The sequence below is a fragment of the Mustela nivalis genome (genome assembly GCF_964662115.1).
Source record: "Mustela nivalis genome assembly, chromosome: 3".
Classification (NCBI taxonomy): Eukaryota; Metazoa; Chordata; class Mammalia; order Carnivora; family Mustelidae; genus Mustela; species Mustela nivalis.
The window spans coordinates 85,425,930-85,452,416 of NC_139022.1; the positions used below are offsets into that span (position 1 = coordinate 85,425,930).

Sequence of the window (26,487 nt, forward strand, 5' to 3'; positions counted from 1 at the left end):
TCCAAGCCTAGAAATAAATTTCTCTAGACAGTTTTCTTTGCTCTTTTTCTCTCCTTTGATATGTTTAAGGAGTCCATTTCCTATGGATGACAGTGGCACAAGTTACGAGGAGACAAGATCTCTGAGTCATTCCATGGAGGTGAACAATGTAGGAGAACCATCCAACCTTCACAGACTGACATGAGCAGGAAATAAATGGTTGTGGTGCTGAACTACTACAGTTTAGGGTGGTTTGTTACAGAAGCTGCCAGCTTTCCCTTATTGATCTACCTCCTGAATTCTAAAAATTAGGTGAGCATGCTGATAGACAATGAGGTAGGCACTTGGGTAGACATATCAAGATTGTTTTATTGGAAGCTCCATCCTTTAAGAAATCTGATTTGTGGTATTAATGAAAGAAAGTATTGATAATATTATCAAAAAGCACTCAGCTCAGTGCTTCTGTTCTTGTTAGAAGGACAGTGCCTTGGGAGTGTTTGCCATAACTTATGGAGTCAATCTTTCTGTGGCTCCTCAGAACATTCTCTGGGTGGTGGGATCAGTTCCTTGCTTATGCAGGGACAGGGACTTCAGTCAGAATCAGGGAGTTATATTTCAGTATGGGATGCTCAGGGGCTCAGGTCCAACTTACAGAGAGGCTGCGTTTAGTTGCTTTTTGACAGCACTGGTGCAGGATGGAAGGATTTGTTGTTGTTGTTTTCAACTAACATACAGTGTGACCATTCAGTCTCCTTGAACCTATGCCTGTAAGGACTTTCTCCATTCCTTCCTATCAGAAAAAGGAGTCAGTGTTGTCCACATGGAAACTTCTGGCTTGGGTGAGTAAAGGAAGATGTGACCAAGTGGAGTTGATTAAGAATGAACCCTTGGTGTTTGCATGTCACCTATTGGAGATACAGAATCAAAACTGTTGCCTTTTGTTAGGAACTCCACATTGGAAGCTGAGAGAGTCTTTTGCGGAAGTAGTTGAAAATGTGTTAAGAGTTGCTAAGTTTAACATTAATCTTATCATTTAGTCAGAGGTCAAGGTTTTATTTCAAATTAAATTTATCATGAAATTAGGAAAATGGGCTTGCCACATTTCAGTGATCTCCATGATCCCTGTATGGTTTCATCATCTTGCCAATGAACCTTCTGACTCTGCCAGTGCACACGGCTCTCTGTGGGACCACAGAAAGGTAAAGAGAAACAAAAGGGCTAAAAATCTATGCTTTTGTTCTATTCTTACAGTTCAAATTAAATGACTTAAGAATATCCACCATTTCTTCAAAATACACTGGGCTGCCAAGAGATGGCTACATTAAGATTCAAGGACATGAGCTTTGGAGTTGTCATGCTTAATATAATCTGTGGCTGTTGTTTTTCTATATTATTATTTATTCAACTAATAATTCCCGAGTACCTCGATGTTCTGTGCACTGAGTGCAATGGAACTGCTACCTACATCTGGTGGAGTATGTATTTACAATTTGTTGCCACCTCTGCTACAGCATAGCCAATTTTAATACGCTAGAAGATGGAATTCAGAGTCTGGCACATAGTGGGTGCTCAGAATGCTTGTTGAATGGACACATGAGCCCATTAGGGTATCTGAGAAATTCTACATGAGCAGCCGTGTAACATCACCTCTGCTTTACCTCAATCTGTGACCCTGTGAAAAAGATTGCCTTTCCTACTTCAAAAAAGGACAACACTTGTTCTATAGTGTGTTTGTACAACAAACATTTATTGAGTGGCTATTTTGTGGTGGACACGGTGCTGGGCAAGGAGACACCGAGGCTCTGACCTCTTCTTCTAGCAGCAGCATACTGGTTGACCTACCCTTTATTGACTTGGCAAGTTAGGTAATTCTCAGTTAAGCACTGCTGCCTTTGAAAATGTCTCCTTTCTTTGACCCTCAATTATGCCAGGAGAGGAGAGAGGGAGGCAGTTGATCGGTATGAATGTCAGGGCCATAATAAACCCTGATTTACTTAAGAGTACGTGGAATGAAACCAGTAGAGTGTTAACCAACATTTTCTCTGAAACGAGGTTGGGAAGGATTAGCTTAGGGGAGGGCACTGTTAGAAAGAGAAGAGCCATTAATCACTGTCCTGAAATAATCCAAATTGAATATCTTATTGTTTAATTATTTTTAATCTTTTGGATATACAGAGCGCCCCAGGGTATTTTCTTTTCTCTGTCCCTCCTACAGAGCAGGCTGCTCTGGGAGTTGAAGTCCTCCTGTGTGTACCTTGAACTGGATCCAAATTCATTACAGATAGACTGTGTCTTGGACAGAAATGATGAAGCTGGTAAAGAGGAGGGGGCAAGAGGGTGAGCAAGCAAGCCATGGTAGTAGCTAGGGCTAGCTGTACAAGTTGAAAGGTGATCTTTGACCTTCTCATGACTCATAAAGCACTTTATGCCTCCCACCCCTTGGTCAAGAATTTTCAAGCTCAACAAAAGGGCTTTTAGCTCAAATGCCACTTTAACCTAACTTCACAAGGATGACTTATTTTGGTTTCTGTGTTGACCAAGTAAATTTCTTCACTTTGACTACCTAATAGCCCACCACCTTGGTTGATCCCATGTCTGTTTGTCAGGTCATGCACTTTGTCCAGGCATGGAACAAGGTGGGTGAGGTTTTATTTTTCAGTTGTGGGAAATGGATCACCAGATGTCTGATTTAGGTATATGGATGGATTAGAGCTGCCAATTTGCAAATATTTCCATTCAAGAGTCATTCCAAGTTGTGAACCCTCACAAGTCAAGCTAAAAGAATCCTGAGAGGAGGATTTCTGAGCTCAGTACCCTAGACCCATCCCCAAGACTTTCTAATACTTTTGCAGCTTTAATCTCTGATGCTGCCCCACCGCTGATAAAGAGTACCAATTACTGCATTCACCACCATTGAAATGTCCAGTTTCCTTCTGGGAGAGAAAACTATTAGAGACTACAATGGGATTTAAATGTAGCTGAGTTAGGCAGTAAGCTATAGAGGGCCACAGGCTCTAGAAGATTTGGATTTTTCTGTTCTGTTTTATACATTTTCCCATCTCTTTCGAACTCTATTTCCCAAGCCAGACAATATGATTAAAGAATTACAGCCCGTCTTCTTTTAACAGGCCTAGCTAGTGCTATTGAGGTAAGCTAAAGATGGCTACAAATTCTTTAACATTCCTTCAATGACAGATGGGGTCTTCAGCTTGAATCTGGATACCCTTTGTGATGCTTGACCAGTAGAATTCTTTGGAGGTAACACCATGTTTCTGTGGCACTTTGTTATGTGGAAATTGATGTTTAGAATATGTTGGCTGGGGGCAAGATAAGGCATCTGAATATGGTGATACATAGGGACCTCTTATAGTTGTGGGAAAAGGATCACATTTAACAAGAATCTACTATTTTCCCAGACTTGCACCAGCTTTGTGAAACAAGGATATTCATCTATGGCTCCCATGTTTAAGAAGTTCACAGTCTAATGGAGATGGTAGATGTATGAACTAGGGATGGTACTGATGGGATGCAGCCTTACCAAGATGCACAGGTTACCCTGAAGAGCATGACTGAGAACCCCATTTTAAGCAGTACTAGCTGCAAGGATGTGGAATTTGGAGTGACTCCCAGGGACTGCGCAGGGAGTCCTCTGAAAGGTCTCCATGGAAAAGGTGACAGTTCAGCAAGGTTTTAAGAGTGGGAGTTGGTTCTCCTAAATCCAGAGCTCCAGCAGCCCTTTGTGCTGAGAGAGGTATAATATGGCAAATGCTAAAATGCTTCCCTAACCAAAAATACCTTCCCTGCTAGCCCTGCCATGGTGTTTAAAACTTCTACAATATTCAGTCTTTGAATAGGCTTTGAAGGTCTGCAAAATTTTAAATATTATTTGGGAAAGGTAACACAATAGGTCATTTTTAAAATTCACTCACACATTAACACACATTTCCTTATTTTTATGTACAAAATTATTGTTTTTCATTGACTCTCTAGACTGCTATATTATAGATGTTAAAAATAATGTTCTGATTAAATAAATGTTTGGCACTCAGAGATTATGGATACCTAAAGGCATAGATTGTTTTAGGGAGAGACACCTTGGTGAGTTGTAGGGAACCCCTCCTTTCAAAGCACGAGTTGTTTCCTACATAAGGAATGAGCATATGCTTTTGAAAAACCAAATACCTGCTTATGTTTGGAGCGTATTTAGCACTGGGAGTGGTAGTGAGGGACATACAGCAGGATTTGGCATGGTGTGTTCAAGGGGGTTCCGGTCTACTTAATCAAAAGTAACAACTAACTGAACTGCGCAGGTTATGATGTATGCGTATTTCAACATGAAGCAATGGGGCAGCCATTTACAGTTGTATAGGAGAGCAGCAAAAAAAGTCAGCTAGAGGGGACTTTAGGTGCCAAGGAAGGCTCTTTATGAGCTTTCTGTGACACAAAATGACCCAGCCCTTCTGTGCAATATATTTAGTGTTGTTCTAGATACAAAGAATGTCCATAGATTCTGTGGAAGGAAGATACATCGAACTTAGAGGACGGTTATCTTTTGGGAAGATAATTAAGCCCAATTATTGTTTGACTCCTCAGCTGCACCAAGTTCTCTGGGGCTGCCATGGTCAGAAGAAATTCTTTTATTTATTTTGGTTATCTAATCTCTTTGCTCTGTTTGTTTCCAGAAAAGGGTTTGAAGATCAGCAGTGTCATTGATCCCATGCCTGTGTAGCTGACAGCCTTTCTGAACTATGGGTCTGATGATAACACTTCAGTGCTGAAAGTCCATAAAAAAAATCCCACGTCCAGAGTGCTTGGGTAGCTCAGTCAGTTGAGCCTCTGACTCTTGATTTTGGCTCAGGTCATGACCTCAGGGTTGTGGGATGGAGCCCCATGTAGGGCTCAGTGCTCTGCGTGGCGTCTCCTTGGGATTCTCTCTCTCCCTCTGCCCCCCGCCCCAGGCCCACCCACCCTGCTTGCCCACTTGCCCACCCACTTGCCCCTGTTTTCATGTGTGTGCATGTGCATTCTCTCTCTCTGGAAAAAGAAAAAAAAAAACCCCACTTCCTCTACCCAGCATGGCATTCTATAATTTGGCCCCCTCACCTTCCGGCGCTCCCATCTTGCCCTAGACTTAGGCCACACACCTTTGAAATTCCTTTCCCCATAGTCCCTCTAAGCCCACAGTGCCTTCCCCTTCCATCTAGATTGACTTCTACCCATACCAGAGCCAGCTCAGGCATCAACTCCCTAATTACACATTAGCTTTAAGCTTCCAGGAAAGAATGCATTTACTGTGCCCTTCATCAGGTACTCGTTGCACTTAAAACCAGGGGGTGTTCTCAAGAGTGTTGCGTGCCCCCTCACCCCACCCACTCTCTACCCTTCTCCATTCTTCTCTGTGCCCCAGGAGGCTGACCCATATGCACCTCATACCCCCTTAACCTTCCAGCTCCCTGTTAGCCTTGGCTAATAGGAAACACCAACAGGGGATCAGGAAGGAGGAAGAGAAGGAGGGAGTTGAGTTATTAATCCCCTGCCTCCCTACTTCTGGTTGCTATGGTTTGTCTTTGTCTTTCTGCCAAAAGCTGTAGTCCCTTTTAGGCAACCCTGCCTCTCTAGCTGCCTTCTCCTACTTCTGGTATTCTCTCCTCCTTCTTGTGTATTTGGGCTTCCAGTGGTAGCAGAAGTTCTTAGTTGCTACTAGCCATGGAGCACTGCCTTGTTCTGGTCTATTCCCTGAAACCTTGCCCATGCCATTGTGAATAGTCTGATTCAGTACAAATGAACCATCTATATCCAGCAGGACACTCACTGATATAGCCAGTTTTCAGGGTAAGATCAGGAGCTTTCTGTAATGTTTATAATCTGATATTTTGGTGTCTTTCTTCCAAGATGTCATCTGAACTGTGGCTTCAAAGCTGTAAAGCAGGTAGACACAGCCTGCCTGTAGCACCAGAAAACCTTACTCTAAGCTCCCCATTCCTGTACTTCAAATGGGGAATTTGGATATCATGTTAATTTGCCACATCCACAGTGCAAATCTAATGAATTCAGATCAAGAAAACTCTAATAGTAGGATTTATTATTAGCCGTGTGTACCCCACCCTCAATTAGTAGAGGATAAAATATTTATACAGAGGCTGGAGGCAAATATAAAGAACTAATCCTGCTCCTCCAATCCCTCCACAAGATCTGGAGGTGGAAATTCAACTCAATAATAGGTGTTTGGATTAATTATGGCAGCTGAAATTACAAAGTAGATGCTCAGTAAAGGCTTGTAAAATAAAATTTAATTGGGTGATTGCTCATACCGCAAGTACTGTGAAGAGCTGAGTTGAAACCAGAATTGAATTCCTGTTTGAACAGGCTGGTTTCTGAAGGCACCCATGTCCCACCTTGGATGTTGGTGGCACAGCTGTGATCCGTTTGTGGAGTGCTCCAAGTGGGAAAGACCACCCATCGGTCTCTGAACTGCAAGCCAAGGAGGGTAACTTGCTGTAAAGTATTTATTTGCCAAATGATAATGTCAACTGCACATACACCATGGTGGCTGGAAAATTACATGTCTGAGCCAGGGACGGTTGTACATTTCAAGGTTAAGATGGGCAAGGAATCCCTCTGGCTTTCCTCCCCTATGAACGTCCAGGTCCACACAGCCAGATGCAGCTGAGCATCTGGGCTGGGGGGTTCTGCAGACGCAGCCACCACAGAGAGGGAGTTTTTCATGAGTGATGCTTGCAGATCAAAGTGAAACCCCTGACTCGTGTGCCCAGGGGCAAAAAGGCCTGAAAGAGGGCTCTGTTGAAAGAACAGTAGTCCTCCCTATGCTGAAGTTGGCCAGTGGGAGTTTTTCAATTTGCACCTGGTGTTGGGCAGGAGTTCACGAAAATCCACAGAAAGGAAGGTTTCCGAGTTGAATGATCGCAAAGGAAAAAAAAAGTTGAACCGGAGTCCTTTGGAATCATGAAAAGCACTGATTGAATTTGTGAAACAGAGACTTAAATCTTTGGCGAGAAGAAGGCTTCTCGGAGGTCTGCCCTCCATGAACGCGTGTGGTGGGGCGTCTGCGGTCACCTTTGCGGCCACGAGCCTTTGGAAGGGAGCTGAGTCGCTCACAGCCACCCGGGGGAGCCAGAAGGGCTGTGCTTTTCTGACCAGGAGTCTTTTTCATCTTCTCTTTCCAGGGCAGAAAGATTTTCCCAGCTCGCTAAATATTTAAAATTTGTACTCAGTGACAGCCCCTTTCTTTACTCAGCAGAAGATTTTTGGGATTTTGTAAATGCATTTCTTCTTTCCAAAGTGTCCAGAGCCTTTTTGTAAAACACACATTTTACCTATAAATGTATCTTTTAGTAGTACAGAAATAATAAATGCTCATTATACAAGCTTCAAATGCCACTAAAGAGACTAATAAAGAGACTTAAAATCACCCTGAATGTTACCCCAGCGTTGACCACCATCAAAGGATCAGAAGCTCTGCTTCCAGCCTTCATTTTCTAAGCATTTAGCAATATACAAGAAGTGAATTTTTTTAAATTACAGAAGAAAACCTAAATGTATATTTTAGTTCTTGAAACTACAATAACTGAGGTTAAAATTGATGAACACCACAGAGTGTTGCTTTGCTAAAAGGACACCTCTGTATTCCTATTTTATTTGACTTTCCAGAGCCTTTGAAACTTTTGACCCAATGTCTCTTTGAGCTCTTACGTTTCTTGTCAGTTTCCCCCTCATGCAGCCGCTTTACTACTTCGCTTCTAAAACACACTGCTCCTAAAGCTTTTCCCTTCTAGGATTTAAGGTCTCTATGCTCAAGATTTCCAAATTGGTGCTCTATGTGGCCACAGGGTAGGCATCTTAAACATAATACAGAAATGTGAAACTGGAAATATGCTGTGAATTCTGAACGCTTAAAGGAATAAACTTCCTCTCTGAGAAGTAGAAATGATCTAAATGGTTTCATTCCTGGCACATGGCTAGCTTTGTGAAGTTGAGGAAAATGCTTAAATGACTTGTCTGAAAAATATTAGGCCCGCCACATGTTAGGGCACTTTGGAGTAAAGTGATGGGAAGTAGGGTGAGGTAGATAGGGAGTGATTCATGGTACAATCTGGGTTCTAGGGCTGGTCCACACTAATGAGGAGAAGGACGGCACTGTTGATCCAAGTAATGTGGAAAATCTTTGCCATGTTTCACTTAAACGCCCTGTAATTTTTTTTTTTTTTTTTTACAGAAAGGGCTGTTCTGACACTGGGAGCTTCTGGCCTCCTTCATCAGAGGAGCCGGCTGGCCCCATCGCTCATGACTTCCCTTTCCATTAAGATGCTCATTTGCTCCCAGGTGGACTTATCTCAGCCTTGTCTTACTTCTTTGTGGTCCTGCTTAAATGCGTTTGAATTTGTAACTGTGCTAGGTCCAGGCTTTGGTCAGAATTAAGAGAATTTGTTAAAGCTGACAGAAGCAAAGACTTCAGAAGGGCACATTGGACTTCCCAGTAACTTAATGAAAAATAGACACTCTTGGATGTAGATAATAAGGACAATGAAGATTTTTGATCTCTGACCATGTGCCAAGCATAGTGTCTGATGCTTTATAAGCCTTATCTCTATTTAGTTCTCCATTGACCTTAGGAGTTAACTACAGTTCTTTTCCCTAGGCAACAGATGTAAACACAAGGCTCACAGAGGTTAAGTCACGTGCCCAAGAGTACCCAGTCACGGGCAGGGCCTCGGTTCTGGGCTAGTCTACTCCAGAACCTTACCTGTTACCTGTTGCTGCCTCCACTCGTCATCCTGGAACTTCTCATCAGTTGAGCCCAGTAATGGCGTTTCAGGCTGGCAGGGACTCTCAACCCTGCATGCACATTGACTCAGGGGGACCTTTGGAAGAATACTCATCCCAAACCCACCTAGCCCCCAGAGATTCTGATTTATTTAGAATTGAGGCCAATATCGATTATCTTCAGTTAAGTAGAGGCTAGCATTTCGTTTGTTTGCTTGCTTGTTTGTTTGTTTTAAAGTGATCCCAAGCTCTGGGTTAGAGATATAGTTTCTTCTGGGAGATGGATACATCAACTCCAGGAGTTTAGTGCTTTCCCCTCAGTCCTTTCACCTTGTTCTGAATGCCCAGCCTTCTCTCCCTCAGATACACCCATCTCAAGAATCATCAAATCACTCCCCTTTGCACTCCCTAAGTAATTCTGTATATAGTTTGGCCCAGATAGTGGTGTGAAGAATGCCTTATAGCTAATGATCAATTTATGGGTGCTACATCTCCCCGCCCAGTTGATTTGTATAGGGCAAAACTCTGACTTCTCCAGCTTCTGTTGGCTTGAAGATACTTTGTATAGTGGTGTGTGTGTGTGCGGGTGTATACAAAGTGCTGGCTTAGCTAGTGGCAAAACCACTATGGGATTTCAGGCCTATGAGAGAGAGTGCAAGGAGCAATGAAGAAAAATAAATCAAGTATTAGTGGTCTTTTATGATAATTGTATCTCTATTTATGTATTCAGTAAGTAGTTATTGAGCATCTGCTATGTAGCAATCATATTCTAGTGAGAGACATAGAATTATCACCTATGTAAACCCATAAACAAGTCGTTTCAGATAGTATTGGAATCTTGAAGGAAATAAAAGTAGTTAACATAGAAATGAGTGACTGGGTGGGAAGAGGGCCTTCAGGATAGCTGGGGAAGGTCTTGCTGAGGGAGGGGACAATTGAGCCTGAAGTCTGAGGACATATCCATGGAAATTCTGGTGCGTGTTACAGATAGAAACCTTGGAAGCAGGCATAACTTTGTGTGCTTAAGGCACAGGAGCAAGGCCTGTGTAGGGCAGACATACTGAACAGGAAGGGTGGTAGCGAGGTCAAAGATGCATGTTGTGCCAGAGTCTACAGGCCTTGAATGTCTGAGTAAGAAGTATGGATTTCTTTGTGGGTATAATAAGATTTTTGAAAATTGCAATTCACAGTCAAATGATGATACAAATATAAATATATGTTGGCTTTCCTAATTTTTCCTTCTATTTGGATCAGGGATCTTAAGGAAATTCTACTAGTGAATTTAGGGTAAGGAAAGCTTCCATGTATTGGGTTCTCTTTGTTCCAAAAAACATTTCTCTGACACAGTGTTCAAATGCCCGAGGGACACATTATCATTCACTATGGGTTTTTTCCCTAACTGTGCTGAAAGGTGAGGAAAGGCCTATCCCTGACAAAATGTTCGTCTCATTTTACTCTGGTGGTAACTTGGCAGTAGTGGAGTTGTGGCTCGTTGTGCCATTTATAACGTCAGCTAACTACAGAGCTCAGCTTGCTTTTTCATTGTTTTAATATGAAACCTCTGAGAAGTAGAAATGTGTGATGGACACTTGATGTGTTATCGATTGCTGAACAACAAATTACTACCAACTTAGCAGCTTAAAATGAAACACATTTATTACCTCAGAGATTCCATGAATTGGGAGTCTGGACACAACTTAACAGGGTACCCTGCTCAGGGTCTCAGAAGGCTGTCATCCAGGTATCTGCTGGGCTACATTCTCATTTAGATGTTTAACTGGGAAAGAATCTGCTTCTGAGCTCCCTCAGGTTTGGGGGAGAATTCATTTCCTTCCAGTTGTAAGACTGAGGCCTCTGGCATCTTGGCATCTGTCAGCCAGGAGCTGCCCTGGAGGCTGCTTTATCTCCTTGCCATGGGGGCCAATCTGCCAGCCAGATAGATTCTTATATAACACAACATAACAGTTGAAGTCATAGCCTATCACTTTTGCTATATTCTGTTGGGTCAGAAACAAGTTCTAGGTCTTATACATACACAAGAAGAAGAGATTACACAAGAATATACACACCAAGAATCTAGAACTAAGAATCATGGGGCCATCTTAGAGTCTGTCCACCATACTTGGTTTTATTAAAAAACAAAACAAAACAAAACAAACTTGTCTTTGGAAGTTATAACTAATGTAATAACATTCAGTGGTTGTTGATAAGAAGACATCTTAAACATTTTCCTTTTATAAATTAAAACTTTGTTCTTCATGGGTTTATTCTGGGACTAGAAGGGGAGGTACATCTTTGAAACATGACTTTAAAGCTGGTTTGTAAACTGACAAATGTCTGCCCGGTTACTGATACTTGGGGCAGTCCAAAGCTATCTCCCATCTTTTTGCGGTAAGACCACTTCATCCTGTTCTATATCACAGGCAGCCAAAATAAATCCATGGAACTTTTTAACCTGCCTTTTTAGGAGACAAGCCTTCCCCTGGAATATTTACAGAGTGACCATCCTCCGTGCATACTCACATGATGCTCTGTCATCTTTGGGAGGAGAGCCAATAGTATAAAACATTGCCAGGGAAAAAAATGGATCACAGCAAAGTAACCTGGGCATTTAACCAGGCTGAATTTGGCATGCTTTGTCCATACACTTTTAGTAAAGATTTGCCTTTTATTGTCACTCTCGCCTAGCCAGTATTTTAGTGGTTCTTTCTGCTTCTAGAAATTGGAGCCCCCCAAATACTAGATCCTAGTTGTGGTGTTGTCAGGTCAGACACAGTCCCAAAGAGTGGCTTGGAGGGAGTACCAAGAATCTCCCTTACTGCCATATTCACTCCCCCCAACAGCCCTCGCCATTCTCCCTTCCCTATTACCCTGCCTTTTCCTTGATATGGACAGTGTGTGTCTTCTCAGTCTTCTGTAAAGTGCCCTGCCAACTAAGCTGTGGGACTAGACTCTGACCTCCACCCTCTTCCAACCACATTGCTGCCCCCAGACCTCTCTCATTGAGAGTGTCTGGGACTTCTTCCATTTCATGTTGATATCAAAAGAGAGATTTGGGAATATTTTTATCTTTTTCTTGACCCTTCCTTTAGAATTCAAAGGGGTAAAAGTTACTTTAAATACTGTCTGAAAATGGGGCACCTCAGTGTCTCAGTCAGTTAAGCATTTGCCTTCAGGTCAGGTCATGATCCCAGGGTCCTGGGATCGAGCCCCACGTCAGGCTCCCTGCTCAGTAGGAAGTCTGCTTCTCGTCACCCTCTCCCCCTACCCCTGCTCTTGCTTTCTCTCTCTCTCTCAAATGGGTAAATAAAATCTTAATAAATAAAAAATACATATATATTGTCTGAAAGACAGATATGAGCTAGCTGTATCCCAGGCCCAGACAACTGGTTTTCTTTCTTTGCTAGGAGGTGGTTGTTGCCAGCCTCTGTAGGTTTCCTGGGTCAAAGAAACAGAATTTAGAACCTACAAGTGTTGATCAAGACCGATGCCACGACTTTGATCAGTTAAGAATAAATCAGAAATTTACGGTTTAAATTCCCTTTGAAATACATACACACTTGGAGGTTAAGGGGGAAAAGTGTTTGGCAGAATACATCTGAGAAGTTGCCAGCCATATAATGCTTGAAAAATAGCCAGATAGAATTTGCCAAACCTAAAAGCAGCCAGTTTGCTCATCTCCACATTAAAGGAACATTAAGGTCTTTATCTATTGACCTGAACCTACCTACGAAAGAAGGGGAATTCTAGAGCTGAGACTAATGTTTTTTTGGAAAAAACACCTTCTGCTGCCTAATTATTGTTGAGATCTCTGTGATGTGGCATATCTAGTGCTTGATATTCAATAATACACAAGGGTGGAGTTGGCAAGTAAGTAAAGGATGTTATAATGAGGGCAGGAACCGATTAGCCTCATTAGGTCAAGCCAGCCCAAGAACAAGTGATGGCCTCTGACTGCAGGAAGGAAAAAGTAGATGAAGTGTTAGGAAAGATGTCAGTGTGTAATAAGCAAGGCCACAGCTGCCTCAGGATAGAATATCCCTTTCTAAAGAGCCCCAGATAGAAAGCATACAACAGACACACTCTTGAAGTTCTAAGAAAAAAGAAGTATTCAGATAATAGTGAGAATTACTATTTTTTATCATTTTTATTGCTGTAATTTATTAGATCCCTAGCATGGGCTTACCTAGCATGTTGTGTGCTAAGCCCTTTGCATATACCATTGAGAAACCTAACCGCACTGCAGTATAAGTATTTAAACAGTTGGTGTGAGTTCTCTCACAAGATTCCTGATTGATATCTTGAAGTCACGTTATTAATCATCTGAAACCTATGTTTTATGGAAAGGTATCTCTGAGCAGCCAGAACGCCTGAGACTTAGGGGTTCTTGCAGATTTCCAACCATCTGAATATTGTGTCTTGCCCAGTCTGTCCCAAAGTGATTATTTGCAGCATATCATTGAGGCAGTTCAACAACTGTGAGGGGTCGGAGGCCCAGTCCATGCCCAAATTTGCTGAAAGGGTGCAAATAGTATTTGTTAGAGTTAATGGACCAAGTAGTGTTTTTGGATATTCCCAAGTGGCCAATATTGATATGATATGATATTGGCCAATATTGATATGTGAGGTAATATTTACTGAGAGCCTAGCATGTATACTGTTGTGATAGTTTCTATAGATGGTAATTAGTTTAATCTTTATAATGACTTATAATCTTTATAATGACTATATTCTTTAGTCATGGGGAACCAATACTTTGAGGTAGTATTAGAAGGGACTAACCGCTATAACAAACACCCTCCCATCTTAGTGGCTTCATACAATAAAAGATTTATTTCTTCCAGACCTCACTGTCCCGTACATGATTGGCAGGCGTATTTTCACACCATGGTTTGGGAAAGCAGCAACAGATTTAGAGGTCTCGGAATCTTCTCCTGGATCTTCTGCAACTGGCAAGAAAACCATGAAAGGCGAGAAGGAGCCCAGAGGATCTCGTGGGAAGTTTTAGGGGTCAGCCCAGGAGGGTCATTCCGACTTCTGCCCACATTCTTATAGTCAGAAATGGTCACCAGGCCCCACACCGATGAAGAAATAAAAGGAGAAGTGTGGTTTTCCTGTGTTCCCAGGAGGGAGAAGAAACAGTGTGGTAGAGGCATAGGGATACATTTTCCCCAGGGAAGTGCTATTATTCCTGCTTTACAGCTGAGGGAATCAAGGCATTGGAAGTTTTGATACCCAAGATCATGTCGTTCAATACCCAATGTCAGTGACAATAAGCAGGCTGATGATTCAAAACCAAGTAGTCTCATTTCTGAGCCCATGCTTGTAACTACACTCTCTACTGCCTCTCAATTACTGCCAGTCAGAAAAGTTATTCTCAAGTCATCACTATTCGGTTTGTTGATTTTATCCCAGATCCAGCCCCAGATTATTTTTTTTTAAAGATTTTATTTATTTATCAGAGAGAGAGGGTGGGGGGAGAGAGCGAGCACAGGCAGAGGCAGAGGGAGAAGCAGGCTCCCTGCCGAGCAAGGAGCCCGATGTGGGACTCAATCCCAGGACGCTGGGATCATGACCTGAGCTGAAGGCAGCTGCTTAACCAACTGAGCCACCCAGGCGTCCCCAGCCCCAGATTATTATTTAAACATTTTTGTGATTGGGTAGGAGTGCCATTTAGAGTCCTAGTCACGGATGATAATGAGAGGGGGTTAGACAAACAGCACAGAATTCTGGTCTGTAGGAACATTTTACATCACCCCCACCTCCATATTCTTTCCTGATCTCAGACCCACCTACCCACTTACGAACCACCAGTACCACCACTGCTGAGAAAAAAGGAGAAAGAAGTAAAAAGGAAAAAAAAAGAAAGAAAGAAAGAAAAGTCCTGATAAAGCTTTCACAGTAAGAAGGTCAAAGGGAGTTGAGTGAGTTAATATCTAACTGCACCTGAAATTAACCAGACATTTGGCTCTTTTCCCAAAATGGATGGTTAAAAATATCAGACCGTGAGCTCTGAATGAGTTTAGCCCAACCTTCAGCCTTGTGCTCACCCTCCACTGCTATTTCCCATGTGTTCTAAACCATCTGAAACCATCTCACTGAGCCTCCCCCGTGGTGCCTTGCCCTCAAGTCTCAGAGACAACCTCAGACTGGCCCAGTCAGACCCTTGGAAAGCTTCAGAATGCTGCCTGTCAGATATGTCCGTGTCAGCACGCCACCTGTTCTGGCAGGAAACCAATTTTCTATTTCTTCCTCCTTCGGGAAATGTGCCTGTTTCTGGCATCTGTCCCCGTGTATCCTGCTCACACACTGAGACAAAGAAGTCATTTCATTTCTAAAGCCGTCTTTCCCACTTAAAAGAAAAAAAATTCTTGCGTTCTCTCTTAACAGCCCTGTTGACTCCTTCATCTTCCTCCACTTTATGTATTTAAATCTATTCTTGTTTCCTTGTATAATAATCTTGCTCCATTTTCTCTTAAAGTTCCCTTCTTTGTTTTTTGTTTTTTTGTTGTTGTTGTTTGTTTGGGGTCTTCATCTTTTTTTAAAATCACCTCTAATTATATAAAAGAACCCCTCTTAAGTAATCTGAGGTGTTTTCATATGCATCAACCACTGATCTTAATGGTGTTCACTGCTGTTCTGGAACATTTTGTCGTTTATCTTTAGACAAGTTTGACTATTTGCTTTTCTTTCTTCCTAAGAGCCTACTAAGTTATAGATAGTATGAGTGAGAAAACATGACAGTATTGAAATATGGGCTTATGCTATTGATCTATACTTTAAGAAACACTATTTTTTAAAAGAACGTTGGACTTACTCTTTTTTTTTTTTTTTTTTTTCCAAATTCCTGCCACCTCTGTTGTTTAAAACATGATTTCTTCGGAGGGTGAAAAGAAACGCGTTCCAGGGAGGTTGCTTCACTGCCGTGTAGGCAGGTCACATGGAGTCTCCTCTTCCTACAGAATCATTCTGTGATCTTGGTAAAGCGAAGCCGCAGGACAAAAGTGTATTTAAAGAAAGATATTATGGGACCGGAAGCTTAGAGAATTTAACTTTACTTCTGTGACTCAGATGCCTCCCATTTTAAGAAAGTCCTCTGAACACTGTGTACTTTGGTTTTGCCTTTTCATAAAAAAGAAACCAATAAAAATACAGCATCTACAATGTAGGCCCCTAACAAACTTCCAATAAATGGCTCGTTAAAATCTTTTTCAAAAATGGTGTGGATGAAAAATTAATGAACTTACCAGGAAAATGAGATTTGTTTCCTAGGAATTGGTATTTTGTGAACATTCTATGCCCTCCTCCTTCTGTCTTCTGCCAGATTTTTGCCAGTTCTTCTCTTCCACTGAGCAATACTTGGATTTGCCAGATGTGTTTCAAAGAGCATGAGAATTTTAGTGGAAAACACAAGAAAGCAAGGTATAATGAGATATGTGGTGTGTGCTCTTGGACATGGGACAGATTTACTTATCATCACCCTTCTGTCCTCTCTAAGACACAGTGTCACTGTCACTCATTCTGTATATTGTCAAGGCAGAACCCATAGGCTCAAATCCTGGCTCCATTCATGAGAAGCTCTGTGATTTTCAGCAAGATTGATAACCTCTCTAAAGGTTAGTGTTGATTGGTAGGTAAGAGAGGTTAACCTCTCTAAGATCTTAGTGTCTTCATTAGTAAAGTCCTCTTTGGGAACTGTAAGGATCCCATGAAGAAAAGCAAGAGAAACTCTTACCACAGTGCCTGGCATATTGTTAATATGCAACAAGTGACCCTCCCATAAACTCAATGGAGTATATTCTTAAAATATTAAACTACCCTCTCTTCCTCCTCCCTTCAAATATTAATCCCTAGCAAATCCTGTTTCCTTAAATTCCTTTGGCCTTTACAGTTGATTGCCACAGGGAAAGAGGGTAGGCAGATATTTAAACTCAGAGGTTATCATTTCCCTCTGAATTAAAAAAGCTAATGTTTTGAGTTCCTAGTGTGACAATAACCTTGAAAGCCAAGTTTTTTTGGGGAAAAAAAGCCTTCTACTTTGTAAAGCTTCCCTTTGCTTATATGGAGTGAAGTCTGGTAAATTTGGACTCCAGAGCTTTATTTATCAGACCTAGAAAAAGGAAGAAGGGAGATATGATGTAAGAATAAATTTTATCTGACTGAAAGGGAAAGTAAGAAAGCCCTTCAGGTTCCAGAGAGAGGAGTCCAGGAAGGGAGAAGAGAGACAGGATATCAGAACTGAGTAACATGACTTTACCATCAAGATCAGAACTCCCAGTGGAAGAAGGTTTGAGAAACTCTCCCAGCAGGTTGACACATCCCAGACATCTCAAGATAAATGTTAATTCAGAATGTTAGCTAATCCCTCTTTAGGGGGGAATTCCCTGTTTTCAGCCTAGCTGTGGAGCAGCATGGCATCACACACATGGGAGTTCAGAAAGGGAAGAAGTACCCTTCTTGGTCCTCATGGAGCTCCAGAACCCTCATGTGTCCTAGTAGAAGAATCAGGAAGTGCTATAGGCCCTTGAAACAGAGAGAGATGGAGAAGGAGGAGGTTATTTTATGGTGTGGGGTCAGAAGCCTATGGTAGAAATCACAACTTCTACTTCAAGTGCTAGGTACAAATGAGGTAAGCTGTATCACACTAGAGACAAGAATGGGCAACAGAGACATGATCCAAACAGTCATATCATGTCAGGCCTGGAACATTCAAGGAATGACAAAGACACAGTAACCCTGGAGTAACAACATTAACTTTTCTCTGCTACCTGTGGAAGTAAAGCACCCTCCAATAAGATAAGATCTGAGAGAGAAAATAATCTATGTTTACTTTTGTGCATCTGAATGTAATTCGTAGATTTCTGACCCTTCTATGAAAGTAATTGAGAACTGGCCTCATATTGAAGCTGACTTTCAGTTTCTCTCTCTCTCTCTCTCTCTCTGTGTGTGTGTGTGTGTGTGTGTGTGTGTGTGTGTGTGTCGGGAGTGGGTGAGGAACAGGGTGGTTGGCATAAGGCTTCTAACTACCTCACAGGGATGTGAACAGAGGAAGCTATCTTTTAGAAAATAAATTTTGAAGCTCTATGGGATAATCAAGGTAGTCTGTCACAGAAACATTATTTTTTCATATGAGAGTTGGTCACCTAAGGGAGTCCACCAAAACACACAGACCTGTAGCCATTCCACGCCATGCCAGTCACTTGGCTGTAAGAGTCGTCCTGAACAAAGTTTATGAGTCCTAATCAGATATATCTCACTCCTTGCTGCCTGAAGCACTCCCTGTTTGGGGCTGAAGTAATTTGACTAAAAATATACCTACCAATCAACACCTCCCTGTTGTTTCTAGCTACATGGATGCTTGGGGCAGAAAAAGTCTCCAAATAGACTTCAAAGAGCCCACAGCTCTTCAGGACACTAATCACACCAGTGTTGTGGAAAGCAGAATAGATGTGTAGCACAGTTACCAATAATGTCAACAAACTCAAGGTGTTAGCGTGTGAAATGAGGTTGTTATTTTGATGACACTGATTATATCAACTGTTCCTCCTTACAATCATAGGGTACTTTTAGATCATGGACACTAAAATTACCAACCAGTAATTTAGAGATCAAATTTACAGCAACCCATTCAAAATAAATTGGTTCATTTTGGCTCCATGGCATTAGGCAACAGAAGGAATGTGAAGTTCTCAAACTGGTTTGTGGCACATCTTTGTAGCCAAGCTTGATAAAGTTCTAGACAAACAGCTCTTTCAGGCATTGTTCATCTAGGAGGTCTTTTCTGCTCTTGTCAGAATGGAAATCCCAAAAACACATATTTGAGAGTCCACAGACTGTCTTCATAGTATATTTGAGTAACTTCAGAAGCTTCGTTGGAAAATTATTTTGTAACCCAGGTCATCCTGCTTCATGAGGAAACACTATATTCCTGAATAACCATCAATCTTATTCCACATCACCATATTGGATACAAGAAGTACTATCCCCTCCCAAATATTTCTAAGCATCCCTGGATGGCTTACATTCCTGGTGGTTGTTCATTGAATCAGTTAGGAATTAGGCCCACTTAGGAAATGGCCAACTGCTGCTGTTTAAGCAGGAAGAGGGGTGTTGTTCTCACACATTAGAAGGCTGGAGTGAGCAATCCCAAGGGCTCTGTAAGGTCTTTAGTGTTCTAGGCCCCTTCAGGGTTTCTTTACTCTCTCTGTAATGGAAGGCTTTTACCTCATGCTTCTTGTCTGGTGGCCACAAGATGGCTGCCTCTTTTGCTCTCAGCAGAAAGAAGGAAGGACTGAGGGACTCAAAGGACTGAAAAAGAGGGCTGGGGACAACACTTGAGGCAGCAAAACAAAACTTTGACTTGTCATTATATCTCACTAGCCTGAAACATATGTCCACACCTTTGCTGTAGTCTGAGAAAGCAAGGATTTTACAGAGATACCTTCCTACCTGAAATGAAATATGAATAAGTTTGGTAAGGAAAAGGGGGAGCATAAGTTCCCTGAGCACCCAGCAGTGCCTGCCACTCTCCCTACCCCTCTTTCTGAGCCACTGCTCCTCCACACTGGCCATGTTTGGCCATTTCCTAACTACTGGGCAGAACCCAAACACTGTATACCAGATCTACATGTCTTGGTAGAGGCCTTGCGTCTTTCTGGGAGAGTAGCCTCCTGAGCATTTCTTTGTGATCGTCCAGCTTGATGCCATCTTGCTGAGACCACTTTCTTTATTAATTCAATTAACAGATACTTTGGTGGTGCCTCTGTGTGTCAGATACTGTTGTAGACAGAGAGAATATGGAAGGGAACAAAATCTCATGGCCCCTATTCTCATGGAACTTACATCATGGGAAAAACTGATTTTCACCCTTAGTCATCCCCATATCTGTGCACATTTGTGCAGGGTTCAACCTGCATCACTATTTATGACAACCCTGATAAGTCCCCAGGGATCCAGGCTTCTATCAGAAGAAGTCAGAAATAAAGAGAGAGTCAGAAATAAAGAGAAGTCAGAAATAGAGAGAGTCTGACAAGGTCTCTTTCTCTTTCCCTCTTGACTGAGAATTCCATAGGTAAAGAAAATATACAATGCCAGGGTCCTATGTAAGGTTTTTAAAGTGGAATAGGATTCTTAAGGAATTTGAAGAGTCTGTATGTAGGTGATGAAGGCTAATGTGACTGAGTTTATGAGTTTATAAACTTCTCAACGTAAAGTCCTCACCAGGCTCTCTCTTCTCCAGCTACTGTGTTCTGTTTTATGTTCCAGCTAAGCATAGGATTTTCCCTCTCTGCCCTTCTCCCCTTCCCTGAAGAGCTTCTCCCTGCTCTCTGTCCAGCCATATCCTTTAAACCACATTATTTCAAACCATTCTTCTTAAGCTCACCATATACTACAATGCTTATTGATCCGCACTCTGTTCTGCCTGACTCTCCCTCAACACTTGCATTTATCTATGTCCGGCTACCCATCACCACACCCTTGTACTGATGCCTGTTCTGGTTCTTCATGAAATGACCAAACTCACAAAATGGGTGTTAGGGTCTGCTACACACATGGGAGCTTCCCCACTATCTACTGTATTACTTTTTGTCCAGAATAGACTTCCATACATGGGGGTTCTGCAGGTATAAGATGCAAAATTTCTCTTCAGTGTGCTCAATTTTCTAGGCAATTTATATTTGAGATTGCAAGCAAGTGCTTGTGTCACTGGTTCCAGCCTTCTCTGGGTGGTGACAGAATCATGGGGAGGCAATCTGTGTTTCCTCCACCTACTGAGGGTTCTCTGTGTCCAAGAAAATACAATGCACCAACTCCAACGCTTTGGTTTTCCAGTCAGCCTTTGACTGAATCCCTCCTCTCTGGCAGTCCACTGATTCTGGGTCCTCAGAGGGATAGATATAAAGAGAGGTACAATTCCATGGATATGCTAATGGAGAGTGCAGAACTGAGCTCCAGTTTTCTTCCCAATAAAATCGGTGACTAGATAGGTTTCACAATTTGTTTTAAGGATTATGTGAGAAAAAATATAATAAAATCCTGTGTAGATTGCAGGCATGAGGCATGTATTAATTCACTGTTCCATCCCTGTTACATTCTCATGTTGAGATATCCACTGTCAGTTACACAAAGTCTCATTCCGCCCCATTCTGCTGTTGTGAACTCCTCTGGGAGGAAAGTCACATCCTATTTTCTTTACATAAGGAAGAATTAGATGATAGAAAGAATATGAGGAATCAAGAAACCAGGATCTTGTTCATGGACCTGCCATTCATTATCTATATGACTTTGGGCTGGTTTGCTTGTCAGTAAAATAAGGGGTTTGGTTTGGATGATTGCTAACATGTATGTGTCTAACCTATATCCCCTAAAGAACTTAGTGATGGGTACCCAGTAAACATGATACTCAAGACATTCTTTTTTAAGAAAAGTTTTTATTTAAATTCAATTTAGTTGACATAGTCCTATTAGTTTCACGTATATAATGTAGTGATTTAAGACTTCCATACATCATCTGGTCCTTGTCACAAGAAGCACACTCTTTCATCCCTAACACCTATTTCACTCATCTCCCCCACCAACCTTCCCCTCTGGTAACCTTCAGTTTGTTCTCTATAGTTAAGAATCTATTTCTCGGTTTGTCCCCCTCTCTCTCTTTTTCCCTTAGCTCGCTTGTTTTATTTCCTAAATTTCACATACTCAAAACTTTGTAAGAGGCTAATAGGTGATTGTCTAATGTTTTGATGGCATTGTGATCCTACCAGGTCTTCCTTGCCAGTGTCTGAGAGAATAGAGAGCTTAATCATGCTATAGGCCCACAGAGAAAAAGTAGCCCTTCAATCAAGTCCAGTCCCAGCCCAGATTCTAGGAACCAGCCAACAAGTCACAAAATGCATGCCTTCACCTAAACTCCATCCATCCATCCCAGCCAACAAACGTCACATGGGGATGCTGATGGGAATGGTAGATAAGAGATAGGAATTTAAATTCAGGTTCTGAAACTTCCCTTTTGTTTTACTACCACAGCTGATGACGGTGAGCAATGTTTTGGCACCTTCTCCACCCACGGACAGGGTCATGAAGTTCGGTATTGAGGTTGAGCATGGCTTTGAGATTTTCAGGTAAAAAAAAAATGCTATATTGATCAGATTATAAAATTTCTAATTCTTCTATCACATTTCTGTAGACCAAGAAAGGTTTTTCCTTGCCTGAGCCTTTATTTGTAGTTATGCAAAACACAGTGATTTGTATTACAACCAATCAATTTAAATGGTATCTTTGAAATTATTTTAAATAAAACTGGGATGAAGGTCCTGGTTCTTGATGTGTTTGTGGTACCATTACAAGAATACTTACCATATTGATCTCTAATGAGCTAGTTTGGATTTTTTCCTTTAAGAATGCTAAGACAAGGGGCACCTGGGTGGCTGAGTCAGTTAAGCATCTGGCTTGGGCTCAAGTCATGATCTCAGGGTCCTGGGATCAAGCCCCAGGGCAGGCTCCCTGCATAGCAGGAAGTCTGCTTTTCCCTCTCTCTCTGCCTGCTGCTCCCCCTGCACTCCTCTCTCTCTGTCAAATAAATGAAATTAAAAAAAAAAAAAGAATGCTAAGACAAGATCATTTTGATACAACTTCATTTCTGCCTCTGAAGGCAAGGAACCTCAATCTAAATACAAGTTTTCATAATTAATTTAAATTGGCCAAAGGTCATACTGCAGAGAGGAAGGGATTGGAAATTAGCTACCAAAAGGGAATGAATTGTCCAGTTCAAAAGGTAAGTTCACCTCCATTTTAGCACTTTCCTCATTTGGAAATCTGGACTAGAAGGCAGTAAGGTAAAGAGATACAACTCATCCTAAGATGTGAGGTAGCTCCTGGCTGTTTTCAATTTTCACACGTTCTTTAGTTTAAGGATTTGCCGAAGGTCTTAGAACAGATGTTATGTAGGCTGTCAACTCAAATGTACCTAGGCATAACTAATATATCCTACTTCATCGGTTTGGAATATGAAATAACCTCACCTTTCTTTGAATGTTTAATTTATAATAATTCCAATTCCGTGTTTTCACTGAGAAGTCTCTACTTTCTTTTCTGGCCATTGCCCATGAGAAGTCTAAGAACCCAAGTCTACACAGGCCAACACAGTCACTCATGGAAGAAGATGCTAGTTCTTGCTATGTCACTGCTGAAAACATCCATCCATTAGTCTAGGACAGATAGAAGGGTTGCTGCCATCATCTGTCTAGGGACCAGGGGAAGTTGGCAGGGCAGAGTGCTTCTCCCCGGAATGTCATGCTCCACTCAGGCATGGGGCTCCGGACCATAGCAAGCTGGGATCCAGCAAGATGAATCTTTGTGATCAGTTTTCTTTTCTCACATACTCAGCCATTTGCCACTGAGCATGGTCATGATGTGATGATGACTCATTCTGGAAGGGATAATATCAGTGCCAGACCAGCTCTCCTCTTGGATAATCTTGACCCTGTTCTTAAGCTTGGGGTACTCAAATGTGCCTCATGGTCAAGTGCCCCCCTGGGCCCCACCCCAGTGACTTTTCCTGCTAAATTAGTTCAGTTAAAAAGATTTCAGTGTTTCAGAGATGTTCTCACTTGACTCACTTGGCATATCTAAAGTAAGGACTCGGATCCCTGTTTCTCTTTGGCTCTCAAAGAATCACATTATAAACATGGGAGTGGTACATGAAGGAGTGACACTGACTAATGCCATTGCCAAGAGTATTCAAGAATCAAAACTTTGTCAAGTCAGAGAATACCCTGTTATAAGCCCTCTGTGAGAACAGTGGGTGAGCGCTAGCCTTATGTCTGCCAAGCCTCTCACGTGGCTCAGTCTAGAGCAAAAGTATCTATGTCAAAGTGATTTGATAACTAAAATCAGAAACAGCAACTTCTAAATGGCCTTTTCCTGAATAATAATGAAGATAATAATTTCAAGTTCGACATTGTTGGGCCACCAGTAATGGTTTGTGTGAAGGGTAATGCTTTGTGAGAACTGATTTGGTACTTTGTATTTATACGTTAATACTCAGTGGAAAGGAACGGGTAAGAGAGGAAGAGTCCTGACCCCCAACATGTGTAGGTCCTGTGCTAGTCCTGGCGTACTTGTCTCCCTACAAAGCTAAAGCTCAGAGAAGTTAAGGAACCTGCCCATTGTCACAGAGCCAGTGCATGGCAGAGCTGAGATTCAGAATCACGTCCTCCTGACTGTAGTAACATTTATTCTCTTAACCACTGTACCCTAGGTCTTTTCTGGGTGAGCAACAACGAAAGCTGTTAACTAATCAAATAGGCAGAAATGTAGAAGACACAAGGTCTGGGGTCCTTCTAAAACTCTGTCTCCTCCTCTCCTCACATCTCTGCTCCATGCCAGGTGTGCCTTGGTGATTAATGCTTCTGACGCTCTGGGTGTGTCCAGATGATATGCTATCTACAGCACACAAATGGGAAATTTCAAGATGGTGTTCTTTAACAGGCTTGCCACCAAATGCTGTCAGAAAACTAAAATTGTCCAGGCTATTTTGAGACCAAACTCAAAGTTTTATCCAGCTTCTCCCCCAAGTAAATTGATGTTCATGAATCTCAGAGCTGTTCTCTGCCTCATATTTTAATCGGAGTCATATAGCTAGAATTTGTGCTCATTCAAATTCATGTCCCTTTGTGGACCCCAAGCCTTCTGAAAAGCCCAGTGGAATTGCATGATCTCAGATAGAATCAGGGGCCTGCATTCATTAGCTTCAAAGTAAAGAGAGAGAAGGCAAGAGTTGACTCAGAACATGAACACAGTACCAAGAAGAAAATTAGAATTGCCCATTTAATGTTTACATATCTTCTAGGCTGGGGTGAGTGTAGCTTGTTTACTTTTGAGTGCAAATGACTGAGTTTTCCCACCTTGAGATAGAAACCCAACCTGTGAGACAAAATTTTCTTTTCTGCCCTCCTTTTCTAACAAGTAGGGATGGCTTGGTGAAATGTACATCAGTTTTCATTCCAGGTGAGAAAATAGAAGGAAGCCTGCAATTTCTAAATAACGCATCTAAGATGCATCTGAGACCAGACGAGACAGGACACTTATATAAATAGTAGCAAGGACTGGAAATTTCAAGCCCTCCCCAACCCCTACCCCAATTATTGGCATTTGACACTTGGCCTTAGGTTGTGGATTCCTCATGGTCACTGTGTAGCCCGGGAAGTGATGCTGGGTGACACACACAGAGAATCTTTTCCTGGAAGTGGGTTTGGAGGAGAGCTTATTATAAACAATAAGCCCTTGTGTATGGGGATTGAAAATAAACTCAGACAGTGCATCAGGTTACGGTTATGTGTTGAAAGGCTACAATCCACCATCTGTCACCTATCTGCATGCCCTGACTGCAGCATTTGCCTCTGCCTGGAGTTCCAGGAACTCTGACTAAGTGGTCAGGCACTTCTTTATACAGAGGCAGTGATTTACGGTAGATGGCCATGGAGTTGAAACTTATTTTTAAAAACAGATAATACTTTGGTCCTTTTAAAGAAAAGAGGTGATGTTGTATTAGATGGCCACATGATCTTTCATCTGTACACTCATTCCTGGTCACCCACCTGTGGTGGTCTCGCAGACTCTTCTGGATTAGTTTTCATGTATTTTCCTCCATAAGTGTATATGATATTATCCAGTCATAGCTATTGTTGGCTTCAAGCTGTGTGAATGAAAAATAGATACAGGCTCTCCAGCTCTGCCCCCCCATACAAAAAAAGTAATAATTTTCTATCATTACTTTTGGTTGTATACTAAAGTTATCATCAAGCAGATACTATTTCTGGACCAGAACGTGTGTATATGGGTCAGCTGTCTCATCCTTTCTGCCATGATGTACACCTCAGTTGAAATGCTTTCTTCTGTTGTTCTTTCTCCTGTGGCATAGCTTCCATTCTGGAATTAACTCTATCATTTCAAGAGGGTATTTTCTATCACCTCAAAGTCCTTAGGAGGGCTCAGGGAAGAGTATTTTGGCACTTACTTAGGCAGGATGATTGTGCTGGTTTTAATACCAATTTGGAAATTAAAGGTGTCTTGAGTCTTAAGATTACATAAATTCCTGCTTGGCAAACAAGGATTGTTCTGGCACTGGGGGCCCGGGGGCTAACATATCATCTTTTTACCCAAATCCTTTCTCTCTGAGTCTGCTTTGTTGGTAAAAGGCAGAACCCAAGACAGTGCTGACTATAAATCCAGCCTGAGAGCCAATGAACAAGGCAAGGGTCCAGGGGAGGGTAGAGGGGTGTCCTCAAATCTCTTGAGTCATTTTAGGGGATAGGGAGGATGCACTGGGAGTGTCATGGCTTCTCATTCCATTGGCTCATATTCAGCTACAAGAAGGCACAGGGGGCACAGGGGGAAAGCATGGCTCCTGTGTTCCCATAAGACAGTCCCTGAAATAGGAACGTTTCATGTATTAAGTGAGTCCCAGTGGCAGCTGAATGCTATAAAAAGTTAGAAATTTTCCCCTAAGTACAGGTTCCCAGCCTGTGGGCTGTGGGCTTCTGGCGGGTGCACTTTTTGTAGAGGGTAGAAAATTCACAATTGCTGAGAAAGAGCCTGGGTGATAGGGGTCATGCAGGTGTGTCCAGGGTCATCTAGCGGAGTGGTTAAGGCTCCGGACCCTGACAGATTCAAACCCTGGCTGTGCCTTTTACTAGTTGTATGGCCCCAAAGTGAGGTATTTAACCTCTG

The 26,487-nt window shown here is 42.1% G+C and overlaps 1 protein-coding gene across 1 annotated transcript in view; it reads left to right on the forward strand.

The window, feature by feature from the left end:
* Positions 1 to 26,487, forward strand: part of LOC309860930 (uncharacterized protein) — a gene marked incomplete at its 3' end in the record, with an annotated part of 145,723 nt that overhangs the window by 14,206 nt on the left and 105,030 nt on the right. Inside the window, exons 2-3 of the mRNA XM_082723359.1 lie at positions 8,213 to 8,319; positions 21,784 to 21,878. Coding sequence (XP_082579485.1) covers positions 8,213 to 8,319; positions 21,784 to 21,878 — 202 coding nt within the window. The remainder of the gene's footprint in view (positions 1 to 8,212; positions 8,320 to 21,783; positions 21,879 to 26,487) is intronic.